The 20,211-nt window shown below is 43.3% G+C and overlaps 1 protein-coding gene across 1 annotated transcript in view; it reads left to right on the forward strand.

Moving 5' to 3' along the window:
- The first annotated feature begins 10,074 nt into the window (after positions 1-10,074).
- The window catches only part of CCDC167 (coiled-coil domain containing 167), a 50,086-nt gene continuing 39,949 nt past the window's right edge, over positions 10,075-20,211 (forward strand). The window contains exon 1 of the mRNA XM_089529608.1: positions 10,075-10,319. Coding sequence (XP_089385734.1) covers positions 10,233-10,319 — 87 coding nt within the window. The 5' untranslated portion in view covers positions 10,075-10,232. The remainder of the gene's footprint in view (positions 10,320-20,211) is intronic.

The raw sequence follows: 20,211 nt of genomic DNA on the forward strand, positions 1-20,211 counted from the left end.
TAAAACACAATATCAAAGCATAAAAACAACAATTAAAAACTAAAAACCCTTATATCCCTCTGCTGATCCTCAACCATCACTAAGATGGGGCCACGGGAGGAATGAGGGAATCAGGGAACCTGGGCCGGGATGGTTAATCTGGAAAGGCCTGTCGGAAGAGATCCGTCTTGACCGCTTTTTTAAAGCTGTCTAATGATGTTATCTGACGGATCTCATCCGGCAGGTCGTTCCAGAGTTTGGGGGCGACAGCAGAGAACGCCCTCTGGAAGGTCGCCGCAAGCCTAGATTTTAAAGGCTGTAGTAAGTTCTTCCTAGAGGACCGGAGAGCGCGGGGAGGATTGTACGGGAGGAGGCGGTCCCTGAGATAGCTTGGACCCAAGCCATTTAGGGCTTTAAAGGTGATAACCAACACCTTGTACTGGGCCCGGAAGCTGATAGGCAGCCAGTGGAGGTAGATGTTTGTGGAGCAGTGGTGTCACCCCCTCTAAGGGTGTCACCTAGTGCACTCTGAATCCCCTGCACCCTGCTCGCATTCATAGGATCACTGTATGTTGGAGCTTACTTGCCAGCAAATGACAACAGCAACACAAGGGGCTCCTATTCATCAAAAACCAGGACACTGAAGGTCCCTGGTGTGCATTTTTACAGAGGTCAGCACAGGATTTCTCACTCACCATACATCAGCATACTTTTCAAAGAAATTTCTTTTTGCAGCATTGATAAATATTCCTACCTATTGAGAACCATGACAGATGGGTTGTGTTCAGACCTCTATGCATTTTAAAATTGCATTTACACTCACTAAACAAGCACAAAGAGAGGCTGAAACAAACCTGTCTTCTCTTTTTATGGCCTGCTCCCTCTCTGCATGCTGTGCTTCAAAAACCCTGTTGGGAGCCTTCGTTTGGTTCTTGCTTTGAACATGCTGAGTTCTTCTGGTATTTATTTTGTTCTAGCCTAGCTTTTGCCAGGCTGAAAAAAAATACAGAACTACTGATTTTCGTTATTTATTAACTAGAAAGCAAGGTGCAAATTTGAATCAGCTGTATACCCAGTTCTTAAACTTATTTAGCAATATGTTGTTAAATGTAGCATTGTTAATTTTTTGTGATAACAAGTAACATCAGACTGGAGTGACATTCAGCAGCCATCCTCCAATGATCTCGATACCTTATGGTGTTATCTATACTTTAATGTGTATTTTATAGGCTCCAATTTTGATTAAATATCTTTTTTGGAGACAGGGGAGTTTGTTAAAATGGGAGGAATTTCTCTTCAATTCAAATGAAAAGAAAGTGGAGCCAGAATGAGTTCACTTAAAGTTGCTAATTTAGCGCAATTACGTGAATGCGCATTGCGTTCGAACTGGCTTCCCATTGCCCGAAAATAGCATGCCATTGCCCGAATTTGTGTGTGGCAGTCTATCATGCAATAACGTGAAATCACATGATTGCGTTTGGACTGACTTCCCATTGCCCGAATTTGCATGTAGTGGGTTATCACACAATAACGTTAAACCCCATGATTGCGTTCAGATTGCCATTGGATTATACTTCCAATTTCCCTTGTCTCATAAACTCCAGAGTCAACTTATATTAATGTTTATGTCCATTCCATGATTATACTTTACATCCCCCCCTTTTTCTTCTATAGTTGTTCTGTAAAAAATAATGCTCACTTTTGAAGTCTCAGAGCCCAGTCTTACATTGTCAGATGTCCTGCTGAGTTCAGTTGGACTTGCTCCCAAGCCTGCATGCATAGGATCATAGCCTCAGGCTGCTTTCAGATCACCTTTCAACTATAGTATACTTTTAGGAGATATGCCATGCTTCAAGTCATGATCTTGGTCCCAACAGATTTTTATTCTAGTGCCTTCATGTAATGCTGGGGTGAGGATGAAGGAATGGCAATTGTTTGCAAAAATATGTGGAAGAAAGTATGCCATGAAAAATACAAAGGCAAGAAGATTATAGGTTGAGTCTCCCTTCCAAAATCCTAAATATTCCAAAATCCAAAATTGTTTATATGAGTGGCTGATACTTATGGTTTATGATGGTTCAGAGTATACATGCCCAAAAACGTTTTATGCACAAAATTATTTAAAATGCTGTGTATAAAATTACCTTCAGGCTATGTGTATAAGGTGTATATGAAATATAAATGAATTTCATATTTAGATCTGGGTCCCATCTCCAAGATACTGCCTTATGTATATGCAAATGGTGCAGTGGTTTGAGCATTGGACTAGAGACCAGGGTTCTAATCATGGCTTAGCCATGTAAACCCACCATGGGCAAGTCACACTTTCTCAGCCTCAGAGGATAGCCATGGCAACTCCCCCCTAAAGAAACTTGCCAAGAAAACTCCACAATAGGGTCGCCTTAGGGTCGCTATAAGTCAGAAATGAGTTGAAGGCATGCACCACCAACAGCATATGCAAATATTCCATAACTGAAAAACTCCGAAATCCAACACACTTGTAGTTTCAAGTATTTTGGATAAGGAAGATTCAATCTGTACTGTAAAACATACCATTCATATAACATATTTCAGGTTACTCAAAGTGCTTCATGTAAGCCTGAGGCAGGGAAATGTCTAATTTTTTAAAAAAAGTAAGCGGCTCTGATAGCCTTTTGGTTGAAGAGCAGGGTATAAATGATGATGATGATGATGATGATGATGATTATTATTATTATTATTATTACCTGATTCTGCTAACCCTTGCAACAGCTTCCCCTAATCCTGGCACTTTCCTGATGAGTTTGGACTATAACTCCCATCATCCCCAGCCAACATAACTAGGTAGGGGGAGGCTGCATTACAACAACTCTTGTAAAATAAACCAATACTATGATCCTTATGTTACTCAAGGGATAGATGTGGCTGAAAGGGAAGCTAATAGGCCCTCATCTGTCAAGGCTGACATGAGGTCTGATCAAGGGATTTTCTGGCTCACAGCTCATAGAACTGCATCCTGCTGATATAGGAAATGTGCTGCCATGGTGTCCCTTTTCAGTGATCATCAAACCTTTATTTAAACATTTCCATTGAAGAAGGATCCACCACTTTTTGAAAAACCCTTTTGTAACTCTGATTACATCATACATCCAGAATGGCAAAGTAGTAGTAGTAGTAGTAGTTGTTGTTGTTGTTTGCAGACGGGCTAACTAGCTCAATAGCAGAGTGCATGCTTTATATGCAGAAAGTCCAAAGTTCAATATCTGGTGTCTCTAGGCAGAACTAGGCCAGACTCATTCCTGAAATCCTAGGCCTAATTTCCACTATGGTTTAAATGGGATCATGACTCCAAATGATTCGGTTTAAACCACCATGGTTCCCACTTAATTTGAATCGCTGAAGCGATTCAGAAAGGGGGGGCATGGTTTTTACTCATTTAACCCACATCCAAAATACACTGTTTTTTTGGGCTGAATCAATTCATTTAGCATGCCTCCCTCCATCCCCAGCCTTCTTCCTGGCCTACCTCCGCTGTCCTCCCAGCCCAGCCTGCCTCCTCCATCCCCCAGGCCTCTCCGCCACGTGACCTGGCCTTCCCTGCCACGCAGCCTGGCCTCTCCACCCAGGCCTTCCTGTGTCCTCTCCCGCATCAGCCCTGTTCCAGTGCAAAGATAGTGGGAACCATGATTGGGGCCAAACCAAATCATAGATTCGGTTTGTTGGAACCTGGTTTAACAGGTAAATGGCAATTAGGCCCTAGAAGACTGATTGCTGGCAGTCAGTTTTGACAATTCTGGGATAGATGAATTAGCAATCTGGAGCAAAGAAAAACAAATTTGGTCCATCATTCATGTGACAATCCTTCAGATGTTCAAAGATGGCAATGATAAGACCCCTGGTGTATCTTTCACCCCAATGAAATACACCTAGCTCCTTTAGCCTTTGATCATAAAATTGTCACTACATATCATATTCTTAGCCACTCATTACACTACATACTATACATACATGGTCAATGAGATGTAGAGAACAGAACCCCTGGTCAGCAACTAGTTTACAGAAGATCACTTTGACAAAGTGGTGCCACTTCTTTTCCCCAACATGGTGTGCTAACCATATAAAATAGCCGCTTGGTATCCACTAGGACTAGGGTTTGGTTTCAGGACCCCTTGTGGATACCAAAATCCATGGATGCGCAAGTCCCATTAAATACAATGGCATTCTAAACGGGTGATATAAAATGACAAAATCAAGGTTTGCTTTTTTGGAATTTATATATTTTAAAAATATTTTCAAGCTGCAGTTGCTTGAATCCATGGATATGGAGGGCTGACTCTATATCTCTACAGTTCCCAACTACTAAATTTCTATTGCTATTGAAATAGTATTTGGTTGGCCCAATGAAGGTACATGAGAAATAAGTTAGACCTCTATTTGCTGGCACTGTGAACATAGTAAGCTGGCTGATACTGACACTTGGTCCATCTAATCCAGTACACTGTCCACTCTTACTGGTAGTGTATCTCCAGACAGGATTTCTTCTGAGCCGACCTGGAGATTTCCAGTATTTCCTGGTGATCTTCTACCCAAATACTAACCTGCTCAAAATCAGATGAGATCATGTGTATTTACAGTTGTGGGGTGATATGAACCAATGTCCAGATGTTGACTAGAAAAAGATAGATTCAAACTCTCACTAACTGGAAGTGTTCATATGAAACAGAAAAAGGGCAAAAACTGAGAAAAGAGCTCAAAGACTCTTGTAACATATTTAGAGCAGACAGACTAGTATAAGTGCAGAGGGAAAAGGCAGAGTGAGCAGAGGAGAGTTAACATACATTGAGGTGCAGAGGAAAAATATTAATGAAAAATTGACAAAAGATGCAACAAGACCCAAATGTGGAAAATGTGATTTCAGTGGTAACATAGCAATGCAGCCCTTATGAATGAATAAACTTGAAAATACATTCCTCAAAGCAGTTTGCACATCCATGTTTTAAGAGTTTGTAGTAACAGCCACATTTCAGTAGGCCTCGTAGGACATTATCACATGAGTCTGGTTCTCACCACAATTTTAGTGAATGGAAATGCAAGCATACCAATTTGGAAGCTTCATTATTGCATGTCTCTGTAATAACACGACTGGGGCTGTTTCCACTATTGATGGTCACTTGCACTCTCTTCCACAATCCCCCTTAACTCCACCTTCCTGCTCTATGCCCTACTCAGAGTGCCTGGGTTTTTTAAATTTTTATTTGTAATGCAGTTCTGGAGTTATCCTAATACAATTCAGGGTTAAAAAAAAAAAGAAGGAAAACAGCTTGTTTGGGAATAGCAGGTGGGACAGGGGAGAGGGGGAGTTATCAGCACCACATGACTGCCAATATTGGAACTACTGTGGCAGCAACATTGCACACCTGAGGACTAATGGGAGAACAGCACAATTACAAGCTTATTGATGGGTTTTCCCTGACAATGAAAATGGATGTTCTAACAACACCTCATAGCAAAGCAGCAACAAAATGGAAATAGCGTGGTGCAATAAATATTGCTAAAAGTGTTATTCTCTACCTTTAATAGAGATTTGAAGACTCTTTTGATAATCTCCCTTGTCTTTTCACACTCCACAAATATAGAACTACAGCATTTAGAATTCTCAGCCAGAGAGCACTGCATTCTCAAAATACAAATCCCAGGATTCCATAGTATTCAGCCATAGCAGCCAAAATTGAATCATAGTGTGATATATGTGTAGTGTGTGTAGGGTCAGCTAATATCTAGCCACTTATCAATTCACTTTGCCTAAACCAGTGCTGCAGGTTAGAGCCAAGGTATTGTTAGACCCAGTATTATTCCTGGGAAATCAACTGGCTGCTGCAAGTGGCATTGTCTTTGCAAAAGGGATGTAGCTTTGGTTACAATGATCCAAATTTTAATCACTTACCAATTAGACTAGTGTAACACTGTTACTGTAAGTAATGTAACACACTCTACATGGAAATCTCCATGAAATTGTTTGTAACCTACAGAACTAAATTCAGAGGTCAAACAATACTGTGTGTTGTGTACTTTATAAACCATATATTGCAGGTCTTGTACTGATTGCACTGGCTTCTCATTTGTTTCCAAGCTCAATTCAAGGGCTAGGTTTGATGTACGAGGACTAAAACGGCTTAGAGCCAGGACATCTGAAGGAATATCTTCTTCAATATGAGCTTCTAGAATCTGTGATCTTCAGCAGGGCCCTGTTGCATATCCTACTACCATATGAGGCTAGCTTGGTGAATACACAGGACAAGGCTTTCTCTGCCATCACACCCCGACTGTGCAACTTCCTCCCAAGTGAAATTAGGTTGGTCCTTGCTGAGCTTTCAGTGGGTGACAAGAACTGGAGCCCTGGTGGCGCAGTGGTTAAATGCCTGTACTGCAGCCATTTACTCGAAACCACAAGGTTGCGAGTTCAAGACCAGCAAAAGGGCCCAAGCTCGACTCAGGCTTGCATCCTTCCGAGATCGCTAAAAAGAGTACCCAGACTGTTGGGGGCAAATTAGCTTACTTGCTAATTAGCTTAATTGCTGTTCACCACTATGATCTTTGGAATAGTGGTATATAAATAAAAAAAAATACTATCTTTGTGAAGTCAAAGGCTTTCATGGCTTGCATCCATAGTTTTTTGTGGGTTTTTCAGGCTATGTGGCCATGTTCTAGAAGAGTTTCTTCCTGACATTTCGCCAGCATCTGTGGCTGGCATCTCTGAAGATGCCAGCCACAGATGCTGGCGGAACGTCAGGAAGAAACTCTTCTAGAACATGGGCACATAGCCCAAAAAACCCACAAAAAACTATAGTATTATTTTTTATGAACTTTGGTTTTTAATCTCAATTCTCAAATTGTTTTAAATCTAGGGTTTTTTTAAGAATGTTATTGTGCATCACTTTGAAAAGCGATTAACAAATACTTCTGCAATATAAAATAAACTGTTTTTCCTTTACTGCACTCTACCCTAAGCAGTACTGCTACCTTCATTTTCATTTCAGGTTGCCTCTGTTATAACAGATGATTATGTTTCGCCCAAGAACACAAGATGGTTGTATTTCAGCAGCAGCTTGTGTTGTTTTGGATAGATCTCCCAGACTTACCCAGAGGTACCTACCTGTCGAGTTTAATTATAAGATCCATAATTTAAAGAATTTTCTAGGTGCCTGAAATTATAAGAAATCTGCTGTAAGATGATGGGGAATTCGGCTTTCTTGTAACAGATATTCTATTCAGAATTCTCCTGTGTAACTTGGGGGAGTAGGGGTGCATGAAGCACATACTGAAGGCTTAGAAGGAAAAATACAAACATGGAACTCCATGTTGTTGTTGTTGTTGTTGTTGTTTAAAAATTCAGAATTGCAATACAATCTGGAGACTTTTAAGGAATGAGTTTTGGAATGTTTACAGTTGGTACTCATCAACATTCTTCCTCCATTCTATTCACCTATCTGATACTATTGTTATGGCACATAATAGTATTGACTGAACTGTACCATAAAACAGCACGAAGAAGGAAAACACAGATAAAAAAAGAAAAACCAAGGAGAGAACAATCTCAAGTGCTTGTTTCGTTTTATTAAGCCCAACACATTTCAGAGTATAAATTACTTCCTCTGGGCCCTTAAAATAAAAATAAAAAGCAAGTAAATACAAAATTACCAACATTTAGATTAAAACATTTGAAAACACACATAAAACATGTCCATAAGGGGGAAATACCTTACCAGTAATTTAACTCCAAATCTATTACATCCAAACATAATTCCACTATATGTAAACAAAATGTTATGGCTCAATCCCATTTTGAGAATTCTTGACATATAGCTATTGCAGTGAGATAGATCAGTTTATTTCTTGTGTGCTGGCAAAAAAAGTTATTTCTTTTTCATTTCATTTTCAAAGGTCCCTGAAAGAATTCTGTTTCAAAATGCATTGGACTTTTTAAAAAAATGTTACAGGAATTTGAGTTTCTCCTCAGTTTTTCATGCACTGCAGCCAGTCCTTACAAGCTTTGGTCAAAGTTGTATTCACAGTGACTCTGAGGATTAATAATTGAATAGCACATGAAATCATTTGTGTCTTTCATACAATCTTTCTCCAACAACATGAAAGAAACAGTGGTTCTTGTGACTCACACTGCTTCCATTACTCCAAATATTAGATCCCTGGCATACTGGTCTGCATGATGCAGATTCCTGTTTTTGCACACATACTGCAAACATTCATCCTCTAAATTTGCATCTTCTCTTGACAGCATTTTAAAAATCTGGGATTCAGTGCCTTGTGCTGCAAAACTGTGTACACAGCATGGCTAAATTCAGAGCCCCCTGTTCAAATGTATCTCATAAATACAAATCGCAATTGCCCTTTCCAATATAAATCACAACCTCCCACATATTTTAATGATTTGTGTATCACATTCAAGACACTTATTCTGCTAATTTTAGCAGGCAAGTTCTTCCAATAACATCCCACATCTGAAACTCCCCTCATTCATATTATAGACCATAGGAAGATGTGAAATATGTAGCTGTGGCATCCTTACATCTACATGCAGATGTCATGCTCCCCCCACTCAATGCAGTATGTGAATACAGTAAAAATATTTTATTTATTGTGCATATTTTCATTAGCACATTCATGTATATTCATATTTAACATTTTATAAGGGAATGACATCATGCAAATTAGAACAGATTTATTTAAGTAAATTCGATATTTAACTCAACGTATGTGTACATTTTACACATTAAAAGGTTTGGGGGAAAGAGGCCAATTAAATTTAAACAAGAGGCCAAAACCATAACTCAGTACAGTGGACCCTTGTTATACACTGGGGTTTGGTTCCAAGATCCCCCATGGATAACAAAATCCGTGGATGCTCAAGTCCCATTAAATATAATGACATAGCAAAATGGTGTCCCTTCTAAAAAATGTTTAAGGCCTTCCTCTGAGGCTGAGAGAATGTGACTTGCCTGAGGCCATGATGATCATCCTCTGAGGCTGTGTGTGACTTGTCTAAGGCCACTGCCATCTCTGAGGCTGAGAGAGTGTGACTTGCCTAAGGCCATGGCCATCCTCTGAGGCTGAGAGTGTGACTTGTCTAAGGCCATGGCCTTCCTCTGAGTGTGACTTGTCTATGGCCATGGCCATCCTCTGAGGCTGACAGAGTGTGACTTGCCTAAGGCCATGGCCATCCTCTGAGGCTGAGAGTGTGTGACTTGTCTAAGGCCATGACCTTCCTCTGAGGCTGAGAGAGTGTGACTTGTCTAAGGCCATGGCCGCCTTCTGAGTGACTTGTCTATGGCCATGGCCATCCTCTGAGGCTGAGAGAGTGTGACTTCCCTAAAGCCATGGCCTTCCTCTGAGGCTGAGAGAGTGTGACTTGCCTAAGGCCATGGCCATCCTCTGAAGCTGAGAGTGTGACTTGTCTAAGGCCATGGCCTTTCTCTGAGTGTGACTTGTCTATGGCCATCCTCTGAGGCTGAGAGAGTGTGACTTGTCTAAGGCCATGGCCTTCCTCTGAGGCTGAGAGAGTGTGACTTGTCTAAGGCCATGGCCTTCCTCTGAGGCTGAGAGAGTGTGACTTGCCTAAGGCCATGGCCATCCTCTGAGGCTGAGAGTGTGACTTGTCTAAGGCCATGGCCTTCCTCTGAGTGTGACTTGTCTATGGCCATGGCCATCCTCTGAGTCTGAGAGAGTGTGACTTGTCTAAGGACATGGCCTTCCTCTGAGGCTGAGAGAGTGTGACTTGTCTAAGGCCATGGCCGCCTTCTGAGTGACTTGTCTATGGCCATGGCCATCCTCTGAGGCTGAGAGAGTGTGACTTGCCTAAGGTCATGGCCTTCCTCTGAGGCTGAGAGAGTGTGACTTGCCTAAGGCCATGGCCATCCTTTGAGGCTGAGAGAGTGCGACTTCCCCAAGGTCACCCAATGGCTTCAAATGGACAAGCCAAGACTCGAACTCTGGACTCCAGAGTCATAGTGCATCGCTCAAACTTCAGTACTGTATACTCTTAGAAGCCCCGCCCTTAGCCCCGCCCCCATTTTGACCCGTTCCATTTGCCCAAACCAAAAATGGCGACACTTTTGTTGTGAAGCCGAAGCGGGCAGCGGCGGGCCCAAAAAATGCCAGTGACAAAAATGGCGTCGGCGGCTACTGGAGTCGCGCTTCTGTCAACCCGGCGGGCTCTTACGCCAGTGTGCCGCGCCTGAGGAGGAGGGAAGCGGAGAAGGATGCGCATGAGCCCCTCGGTGCAACGTGGCGGGAGCAAAATGTCCGAGAAACGGCTGCAGCACGAAGGCCTAAGCGTGGCTCAGCAGGTGAGAGGGAGGCCGCGTTGCCGTGGCAACCAGCAGGCCAAGGGCAGCAGTTGCGGAGACCGAGGAGGGGAGAGCAGGGAGGGGGTCGTTGGTTGCATGGCAACGGAGGGTGGGCGGGGCCTCCGAATAGGGGCGGGGCTTGTGGGTGGCTCAGTCATAACTGAGGAGGATGAAGGAAAGCCTGGGGCTTGTTAAGGGAAGGGAAGCAATACTTGGAGTCGTTGTGGGGTTTGTTGTGCAGTTGCCACAACAAACTACCATTCCCAGAATCCTTTAGCATGGAGCCATGGCCTTTAAAGTGGTCTCAAACAGGATTATTTCTGCAGTGTGGACCCAGCCTTCGAGTCCTTTCCTACTCATAGAGACCCTATCATGGGGTTTTCATGGCAAGTCTCCTCAGAGGGGGGTTTGCCATTGCCATCCTCTTCAAGCTGAGAGAGTGTGGCTTGGGCATGAACCAGGATTCGAACCCAGAGCCTCAGCAGTCCCAACACTCAAACCACGATACTGGCTGAGAAGATGGCCTTTTTAACCCCTCTCTTGCTCATTGTGTGAAGTCTGCAGGCCTTGTAACATGCCCTCCATCCCTTCACCTTGGCCAGGCTGGCTGTGGCTAGGGTTGCCATAATTGTCCACTAAAACCTGGGACAAAATGTAGGACAAAATCTAGACCAAACTGTAGGACAACTGCAGGACAAAACTCAGCCCAAAATGTAGGGCATTTAAGAAAAATGGAGGACCTTAAATATCCTAGGGCTGAGTTTTGTCCTGCAGTTGTCCTACAGTTTGGTCTAGATTTTGTCCTACATTTTGTCCCAGGTTTTAGTGGACAGTTATGGGAACCCTAGCTGTGGCTGATGGGAACTGGAGCCCAGAACCTGGAAAGCCACCACTTTTCCAGAGCTGAGTTGGGACAGAAGCCGAAGGACAGATCTCTACTCAGTTGTGTATCACCACATTTGGTGATTTGCCCTTTTCATCTTCTACAGTCCCCTAACATCATGGGACTTTTAAGAGTCACTGATGAAGTGTACAAACTAGGGTCTGGTCTGCACTGCAGGATTAATGCACATTAACTGTCATGGCTCCTTTCCAAGGGATCCTGGGATTTGTATTTAGTTGTGGCACCAGAACCAACGTAGTGTAGTGGTTTGAGTGTTGGACTACAACTCTGGAGATCAGTTTTCAATTCCCAGCTTGGCTATCAACCCACATGGTGACCATGGGAAAGTCACACTCTCTCAGCCTCAGGGGAAGGCAATGGCAAACCTCCTCTGAACAAATCTTGTGAAGAAAACCCCATGATAGGCTCTCCTTAGGGTCACCGTAAATTGGAAAAGACTTGGAGGCCCCAACCAACAAACTCTCTGACAGGAAATGTACAAATCCCAGAATTCCATAGTATGGAGCCATGACAGTTAAGACGGCATCAAATTGCATTAATCCTGCAGTGCAGATTAGGTGTCACATTCATCTGTCCAAATGCTGAATACCCCAAAGTACTATCAGTCAAAAGGCATCATGCAATTACTCTGTTGTTATTTCTTTAGCAGATTTGTGTGTGTGTGTGTGTGTGTGTGTGTATAGGAAGATAAGACAGAAAAAGTGGTAGGAAAATAAAGGGGTTACAAAAGGACAATGAGGATGTCTGTACTTCTGCATAAAAATCTGGAATGAAACCACTGAATTTTATGGTAGGCTCCTCTACCAACATTTTAAGACTATGGAGTATCTGTGTATGTGCCTTCAGGTCACCTGTTGACTGATGGCAACCCCATGGATTTCATAGGATTTACTTAGGCAAGGAATACTCAGAGGTGGTTTGCCAGTTCCATCCTCTGAAATATAGCCTGCAGCACCTGGTATTCATTGACGGTCTCCCATCCAAGTACTAACCATACTTAGCTTCCAATATCAGATGAGATTGGTGCCTTTTGAGTATTTAGGACCTAAGTTCAAATGACACTTGAAGTTCACTGAGGTTGAGTCTATCTCTGTAGATCAGGGGTAGGCAGCCTGCGGCCTGCGGGTCGGATGCGGCCCGGCGAGGCCTTGGGACCGGCCCCAGCCCGGTCTTGCCGCCGATTGCCGCCGGGGCCTTTGGGGGGCAATTGTCTATAGAAGCCTCAGAAACAAGCATTTATATTAACATTTTTTTAAAAATCAGCAAATTTTTTCGCATGTCCTCCATTTTTTTTTAAAAAAAAGTGTCTTCCATTTGAAAATTTTGTCCTACATTTGTCCTGGTTTATTTATATATTTCCTGAATTAAAAGGGTATGATTTTACTTGCAGAGAGAAGGACTGTGAGTTAAGCAGACTGCAAAGAGGGTTAAATGATGTTATAGATGTTTGTTGCAGCTGCAGAGCAACAGAGGGTGAATATACAATGCCACAGTTACTTACACAGCCTGTGGAAAGAAGTAATGAATGGACTAAATGAAATATGCCAGGGAGGTAGCTGGACAAAGGTAGTCAGTGTCCTTTGGAAAGTCTCTAGCAGAGCATGGAGGAAATTGCCATCAGATGTCCTAGCATCTGATAATTGGACTATGAATTTTTAAAAAATATATATTGCCACTTTTCTGCATAAAATATTTCAAGGAGATAGTCATATTAGTCGGTTTCAATGACAATAATTACTCTTGTAATTTTTTTAAAAAAGGTAGACTGGATGAAGTCCATAAAGGCTTGTGCCAGACATGTTCATTTTGAAGATGCCACAAAATATTTGTTTGTCTTTATAAAATAAAATAAAAAACCATGCAACAATGAGAACAGCCCAGAGTGGGGTAAAATAATGGCATAAATATTGAGAGGCAAACTTAGATTCAGTTTCTCTACCCCGGCTTTGAAGTAATTGATACTGAAAGTGAAGAGTTGGGAACCTGTAGCTTTTCTGTTGTGTTTAGGGTTGCCATCCCGGAGGACCTCAAAACCGGGAAAAATGTAGGACAAGGTTTTAAAATGTAGGACTTTTTTATTTATTTATTTCCTGGCCAGGAAATTAACAAAAAAAAGGTCCTACATTTTTAAACCTTCTCCAAGGCCTCGCTGGGCCTGGGAGACAGCCTCTCCCAAGCCCCGCTGGGGCCTGGGAGACTCTGTAGGCAAGAGGTGCACCATGTTAAGAACTGCATTAAGCACACTTAGGCTGCTGCCACACTGCTTTCACGCTCATCGCTCCATCCTATGGAATCCTGGGATTTGTAGTTTGTTGTGGTGCCAAGGCTGGGCTTTGAAATCTCAGGCATAAGAGAGGCAAAAGGCTTGGGCTGCATCTACACTGGAGAAATAATCTGGTTTGAGACCACTTTAACTGCCTCGGCTGAATGCTATGGAATTCTGGGAATGGTGCTCTGTTCCAGCTCCACAGCAGAATGGCAGTTAACCCCTGGAAAGCTCTCTGACCAAGGTGACCAATGCCCTCACCCCAAAATGTAGGGCACCCAAGCAAAAAAATGTAGGACATGGCCAAAAATAAAAGCTAAAAACACCCATGTAATTATAAATTCATGCTTCTTAGCCATGATCCAAATGGAGGACATTTTGAAATTTGACAGAAGAGGGCATGTCCTGGAAAAGGAGGAGGATGCCTGGTCACCTTGTCTCTGGTCCAAAATATACTGCTGAAATAAAACAATGCTGGACTGAAATGCCCAGAGTTCCTCACCAAAGCTGCATCCACACTGAGGAAATAATCCAGTTCGAGAGTGACTTAACTGTCCTGGGTTAGTGCTGGGGAATGCTGGGAATTGTAGTACACTGTGGCCCCAGAGCTATCTCTGACAGGGAGTCCCATAACCCTCCAAACTTAGTTGAACTGCAGTGCCCAGAATTCCTCACCAGGTGCATCCCCACTGAGGAAATGGTCCAGTTTGAGACTGCTCAGTGCTGGGGAATCCTGGGAATTGTAGTCTATTGTGGCCTCAGAGCCATCACTGACAGAGAAGTCTCAATGTCTCCCAAACACTAGCATTCCCAGGATTCCCTAGCATTGAGTTAAAGCAGTCTCAAAGTGGGTTATTATTCCTGCAGTGTGTGAGAGAGATATAAAAGCTAGGGACTGGATTCATTTGGAGGATCTCTGTGTCCAAAACACACTGCTTGGACTGCCAGGGCTCAGTGCTATGGAATCCTGGGAATTGTAGTCTGTTGTGGCACCAGAGCTCTCTGACAGAGAAGGCCAAATGCCTCACAGACACCAGAATTCCAGAGCATTGAGCTTTGGCAGTTAAAGGGGTCTCAAAGTGAAGAGTGGGGGGGGAGAGAAAAGCCAAGGAGTGTGAATGAGCAGCTCACCTTGCCTGTGGGGCTGCTCTGAGAGGAGGAGGAGGAGGAGGAGGAGGAGGGAGGGAGCCAAGGGAAGTGCCAGGACCATGCGGAGGAGCCCCTGCTTTTCCTCATCATCGCAGCTTCCTCTCTTCCACCGCTCTGCCCCCAGGCAACGCTTCCTTTTGTCAAAAGAGCTCTGGTGCCACAAGAAACTACAATTCCCAGAATCCTATAGCACTGAGCCATGGATGTTTAAGGGGGGGTCAAACTATTTCTGCAGCCTTTTGCTACCCCAAAGCCCTTCCTATTTACAAGCAAGGCAAAAGCTCTTCCTTCACCAAGCCATTGAAAACCAACCCAAATGGAGGGCTGATTGCTTCTTTCCCATTGGTCAGCTTCGGGAGAAATTTGCATATTACAAGTAAAGGTGTTTAGGGCCTCAAAAACGATCCTGTGATAAAGAATTACAAGAATACTGACGCGGTATACATTTAAAAGATGAGGCAATTAAACTCCCAGACAACATGAATGATTTATGGCCTTTTTTTCTTTTCTCACTGTAACCTGGAAAGTAATGCCTCTTGCAAGGTTTATATACCAAGTGGGCTGGCCAATAGCTCTGAGTGGCAGATGTTTTGAAGAGCTGCTCTCTAGGCTACGCCAGTGCACCAGGTGGGGAGAGTGGCGCACAGCTGCGCGCAGGACGGCGGGGAGGAGGCAGGGGAAGCTCGAACCGGGGGCTAGGGGCCAAACCGGACCGGGACCGGGAGGGGCCCCCCAAAAGCGGGTTTGTCACGGGGGCCACCGGGTTATGGCATCCCTAGTTGTGTTCCTTGTTATTGTGTGGCTTCAAGTAATGTCTAACATACTGTGACACTATCATGGGGTTTTCATGGCAACATTTGTTCAGAGAAGGCTTGCCTGAGGCTAAGAGCATGTGACTTACACAAGGTCACCTAGTGGGTTTCATGGCTGAGCAGGGAATTGAACCCTGGTCTCCAGAATCCTAGTCCAGCACCCATAACACTATACCACACTCTCTATTACATGTATAATATTGGAAATATAAAAGAACTATTTTTCCCATCTGTAGTTTAAAGTGGTAGAGTCTGTTCTTTGTACCCCTTAATTCCACTTCATGCAGACTGACCACCTAGTCTCAGTGCTAGATCATATGTTAGGATGCAGAAAATCCTTAGTTAAATCTTTGTTATCTCTAGGTAAAAGCTGGGAAAACCTCAAATTTAGAGTGCTGTCACTCATCAGACTAAACAATACTGGGAGTGCAAGGTATCTTTGTTTGAATATAGATTTTGATCTTGGAGTAGTGAAAATGTGATTAAATAACAGCCTTTACAGCAGAGGTGAGCAGTTGACAGGCCTCAGCCTATCAGGAACTTGTGCAACATCCTTCAAACCTCTGGTAACAATGATCTGTCCTTTCTCTTTTCAGAGCTGTCTTTTGGATAAATAGTCCTTGGGGTGAGGAAAGTGGCTTTGCTTTTCCCTGGTCAGATTTCCATTGTAGCCAAGTTGTGTGGGTTATGCAGATTTGTAAACTTTAGGAAAGTAAAATAGTGTTTTGGTTATTTATACTTAGAGCAAATGACATTAAAACTGGAAATTGTAAAAGGAACATGCTTTAAAGCTAATTGATGGAAGTTCATTTTTGTAGTTAGTATCTGAACAACATGTAGAACTTTGAAACAAGATTAAAGATAACTTACTGCTTTTTTCTCCTATCCGAGATCTTTGCAATCTGTAAGCGCATGCACACACACAGACACACATGCACAACCTGAGCCATCAAGCTTAGCTTGGCATCCACTTCTCTGTGTTTCCAGATGAGGATGTTTATGCCCTCAGTAGCCTGCTGGATGGGGAAGAAAAGAAAGGAGAAAGAGAGAGAATGGGATGTCAATGGCAGGATACAGACTGCCCAAAAAGGGCAGTCTGCCGCTGCCTCCATTTCCACCGGTGGGAAGCCTCAGCCTCCAAACGATGAGGCTTCCCAGCGGCGTAAAAAGAAGCCACAAAAAGTGGCTTCTTTTTGCGGCGCACAAGTGATGCCGTGACGTGTGGACACCAGGCATCCATTACATCAAAATGGTGGCGCCCATGTGAACAGGGCGCCACCATTTTGTACGTACTCCATACATACTAGGGTTGTGGGCGTCTAAAAGAGACGCCCCCCAGGCAACCCTAGTACGTACAGAGTACGTACTTGGGTGCCTGTTTGTTCAGGGCCAGATATAGAGAGATGTGCTCTTTGTGACATGCTTTTGGGGCTCTGGTCCCATCATTGCCCACCACTTGCATCTGAGCTATGATAAATAGTATTTGAGTAAAAGTGACCCTTGGTAGGAAGACAGGTCCTCATGCCTTCTTTATGAACAAGTCTTCTGGTGTTATGTCCTTGGGTATTTAGTCCGTATATTTCTAGCCTGTCCTTCTAGAAACTAACTGTGATATACATGGTTCTCTTCTCTTAATCCATCCTCACAAAAACCCTGTGAGGTAACTGAGATGATACCAAAAGATGACTCAGTCTTTGCAATCCTAGGAGCCTTACAGACGGGCCTAAGCGGCGCCGTCGTTACGCCAGGAATACGCGTGAGGGGCAGCGCTTCCCGACGCGCCTTGCCCCTCGCGCGTATTCCGTACGGCAAGATGGTGGCGCCCTATACAGACGGGTGTGGCCATCTTGACGTAATGGATGCGCAGCGTCCAGACGTCTAAACCCGGAAGAGCCGTCGCCAGTGCGCGCTTTGGCACTTGCGGCGGCTCTTCTGGGTTGCCAGAAGGAGTGCGATTTCTGCACTCCTTTTTTGCAGCGCGGAGGAGTCACGCGGTTTGGCTGCTGTGGCTCCTCCGCGCTGCAACCGGCAGCGGCCCAAGACCGCCCCTGTAACGGGCCCTAGTTTGTAATCCAGTCTTCTCTAACCTAGTGGCCATGTTGTATGGAAATGATGGGAGTTATAATCAACACCTGGGAGGTATCAGGTTGGGGCAGGCCGATCTAACTACTCTACTACTACTTTGGCTTTCATGTCTCTAACATATTCTGTTGTCTGGTTTCCAACATACTGGAATGTGCCTGCTAAATTATTTTTGGAAAGTATATCCCTCCTATTTGGTAATCGCTGCTTATTTGAAGAGAGTGGAAAGTATCCTTGAAATAATGAGTGTCTCTTTATAAAAAAACTTTTTTGCATTTTATTAATTTGGAGGAGTAAGAGTACCAGTGCCTCAAACCATAAGTCACCACTGAATAAAGGGTAACTAGAATAAAATTCACTACATATTCCTGGCCAGCTTTGTTCCCCTATTGAAGACGCTTTCCATATTGCCTATATAATTGCAAAGCTGTCCTTTATTCTGTAGACCAGATCTGTTCCATCTTTGCAGTTGGCCCTGAAGGTGTTCTGTCTAAGCTTTTTACATGTTCCACCTCTGCTGTCTTGTCCCTTGGCTTTGATTTCAGTGTGTTATCTGTGTAATGAGATAATTTGAGACAATAATATTGAAAGTTTTATCTATGCCTGAGCCAGGGATGAAAAGAAAAAAGAACTGAAGCTTTCATACGCAGCAGTGTCTGAAGTGAAGAGCCAGGAGTCTATATCTCAATCAATCCCTGGGTGACAATCGATGGCTGAGATTTTTTTCTCACGGTTTTATTTCCCCCCCCCCTCCTTTTTGTTGCTTGGCTCAACCACTATTCCCTCCCTCCACTGCAGCTTGGGAAGGCAACATAAGAGACAGCTTTTGCAGTCTCCTCGTTCTGCCCTTTTCCATATTTCCAACCCCTCCTCCCTTTCACACTCCATACATTCAACATGTGAAGAAGCACTTCATTACTGTTCCTTCACCATGTTGAAGCTTTCAGCTCTGTTTGCTGCAGTTATTTTGAGCTTATTAAAACTCCCCCTGCTCAGAGGCAGTGATGTGTTGATTTAATCAAAAGTATCTGCTGATCTGAGCAGTGCAACAAAGATATTTGCAAATGAGAAATCCTGGGAAGTAGGACCTCAAGCTCGACTAGTCGTAGGTGGCTCAGCCTGTTCTGCAGTAGCTCTAGCCTCTGAGAGTAAAAGCACACCTTTTCCTTCTTTGCATGGCAGTCAACCTGTTGTCATGCTGTGAACTGGGTTGATCCTCCTTTGATGCAATTTTTTTTTTTGGTAATATCCCTCACAAACAATGGTAAAAATTTCTAAGTTAAGCCCAATGGCAGTTTGCACAAAGTAAGTAGTAAGGTAGAACCTGTGTTTTTGTTTGGAATATGAGCTCTTTATTTTTTAAAAAAAAACCACAGTGCTGTTCATCATAAATTATACATAACCAAATTCCAGAGAACAGTCAGGGAGTAAAACGTGAGAATGGATCTTGATGACTGTTATTAAACATCTGTCAGAATTCACTGAACCCAGACATCACGTTAATTCTCCCATCCTTCTCCTGCTTGTACCTTCCAGTAGCAAAGCAAAGGTATAGCTACTGGAGTGTGTGTGTGACAAAATGGGAGTATGCCCCCCAATAAGAATTTTGCCTCCATGAAATTTTCATTCAATCCCTAAATTTCTAGCAATGCAGAAACTTAAAAATTGATTACTGTATTTAGAGGGGAAAAACCCCTAGGCATCTAGAGCAGTGGTCCCCAAACTGTGTCCGTTAAGAGATTTTGGACTTCAGCTCCCAGAAACTTTAGCCATGTTGGCCAACAGTCTGAGATTCTGGAAGCTGAAGTCCAAAATCCCTTAAAGAACACAATTTGGGGACCACTGATCTAAAGGAAAGGGGCAGGCAAAATAAACAAGGGAATGCAAATATAGTAGATATAAAGAGTTCTAAGTATTTAGGCTAATCAGCGTCTCACTCTCTGCATTGTTAGAAATTAGGGGACTGAGGGGAAAATTCATTGGGGCTAATGCCTTCATTTTGCCCTTCCCCCATAACTACACTTCTACTCTAGGTAGTTTGAATAAACTTAGCTATTGGTTTGCAAATGAATAGTGATTTCTACACATTTGAAGAGCTGCCCGGTTATACAGGAGCATTGTTGTATGTCTCCAAGTAGGTTCCAACTTATGGCGACCCTATCACAGGGGTTTTTTTGGGCAACATTTGTTCAAGGGGGATTTGTTTTTGCCTTCCTCTGAGGCTGAGAGAATGTGCCTTACCCAAGGTCACTAGTAGTGCGTTTCCACAGCGAAGTAGGAATTTGAACCCTGGTCTCCCGAGTTGTAGTCCAATGCTCAGTCGAACCACTGCACTGCACTAGCTCTCTTTGTGGATGTGTATAGTGTTCTGCAGTGGGTCCTTGGTATCCGCTGTGATTTACTTCCAGTGGATACCAAAATCCGTGGATGCTCAAGCGTCATTAAATATAATGGCACAATAAAATAGGTGTCCCTTATATAAAATGGCAAAATCAAGATTTTCTTTTTGGAATTTTTATTTTTAAAAATATTTTCAAGTTGTGGAGGCTTGAGCTCGTGGACAATGAATCCATGGATACGAAGGGCCAACTGTAAATTAAAAAAAAAAATCTAGCAAGGACCTGTGTGTTTTAAGAATATGCATGATGTTTACATGTCAGTTACGTAGGGATGGTTGAA

The sequence above is a fragment of the Sceloporus occidentalis genome, unplaced genomic scaffold (genome assembly GCF_023333645.1).
Source record: "Sceloporus occidentalis isolate IW3139 unplaced genomic scaffold, rSceOcc1.0.p SCAF_6, whole genome shotgun sequence".
Classification (NCBI taxonomy): domain Eukaryota; kingdom Metazoa; phylum Chordata; class Lepidosauria; order Squamata; family Phrynosomatidae; genus Sceloporus; species Sceloporus occidentalis.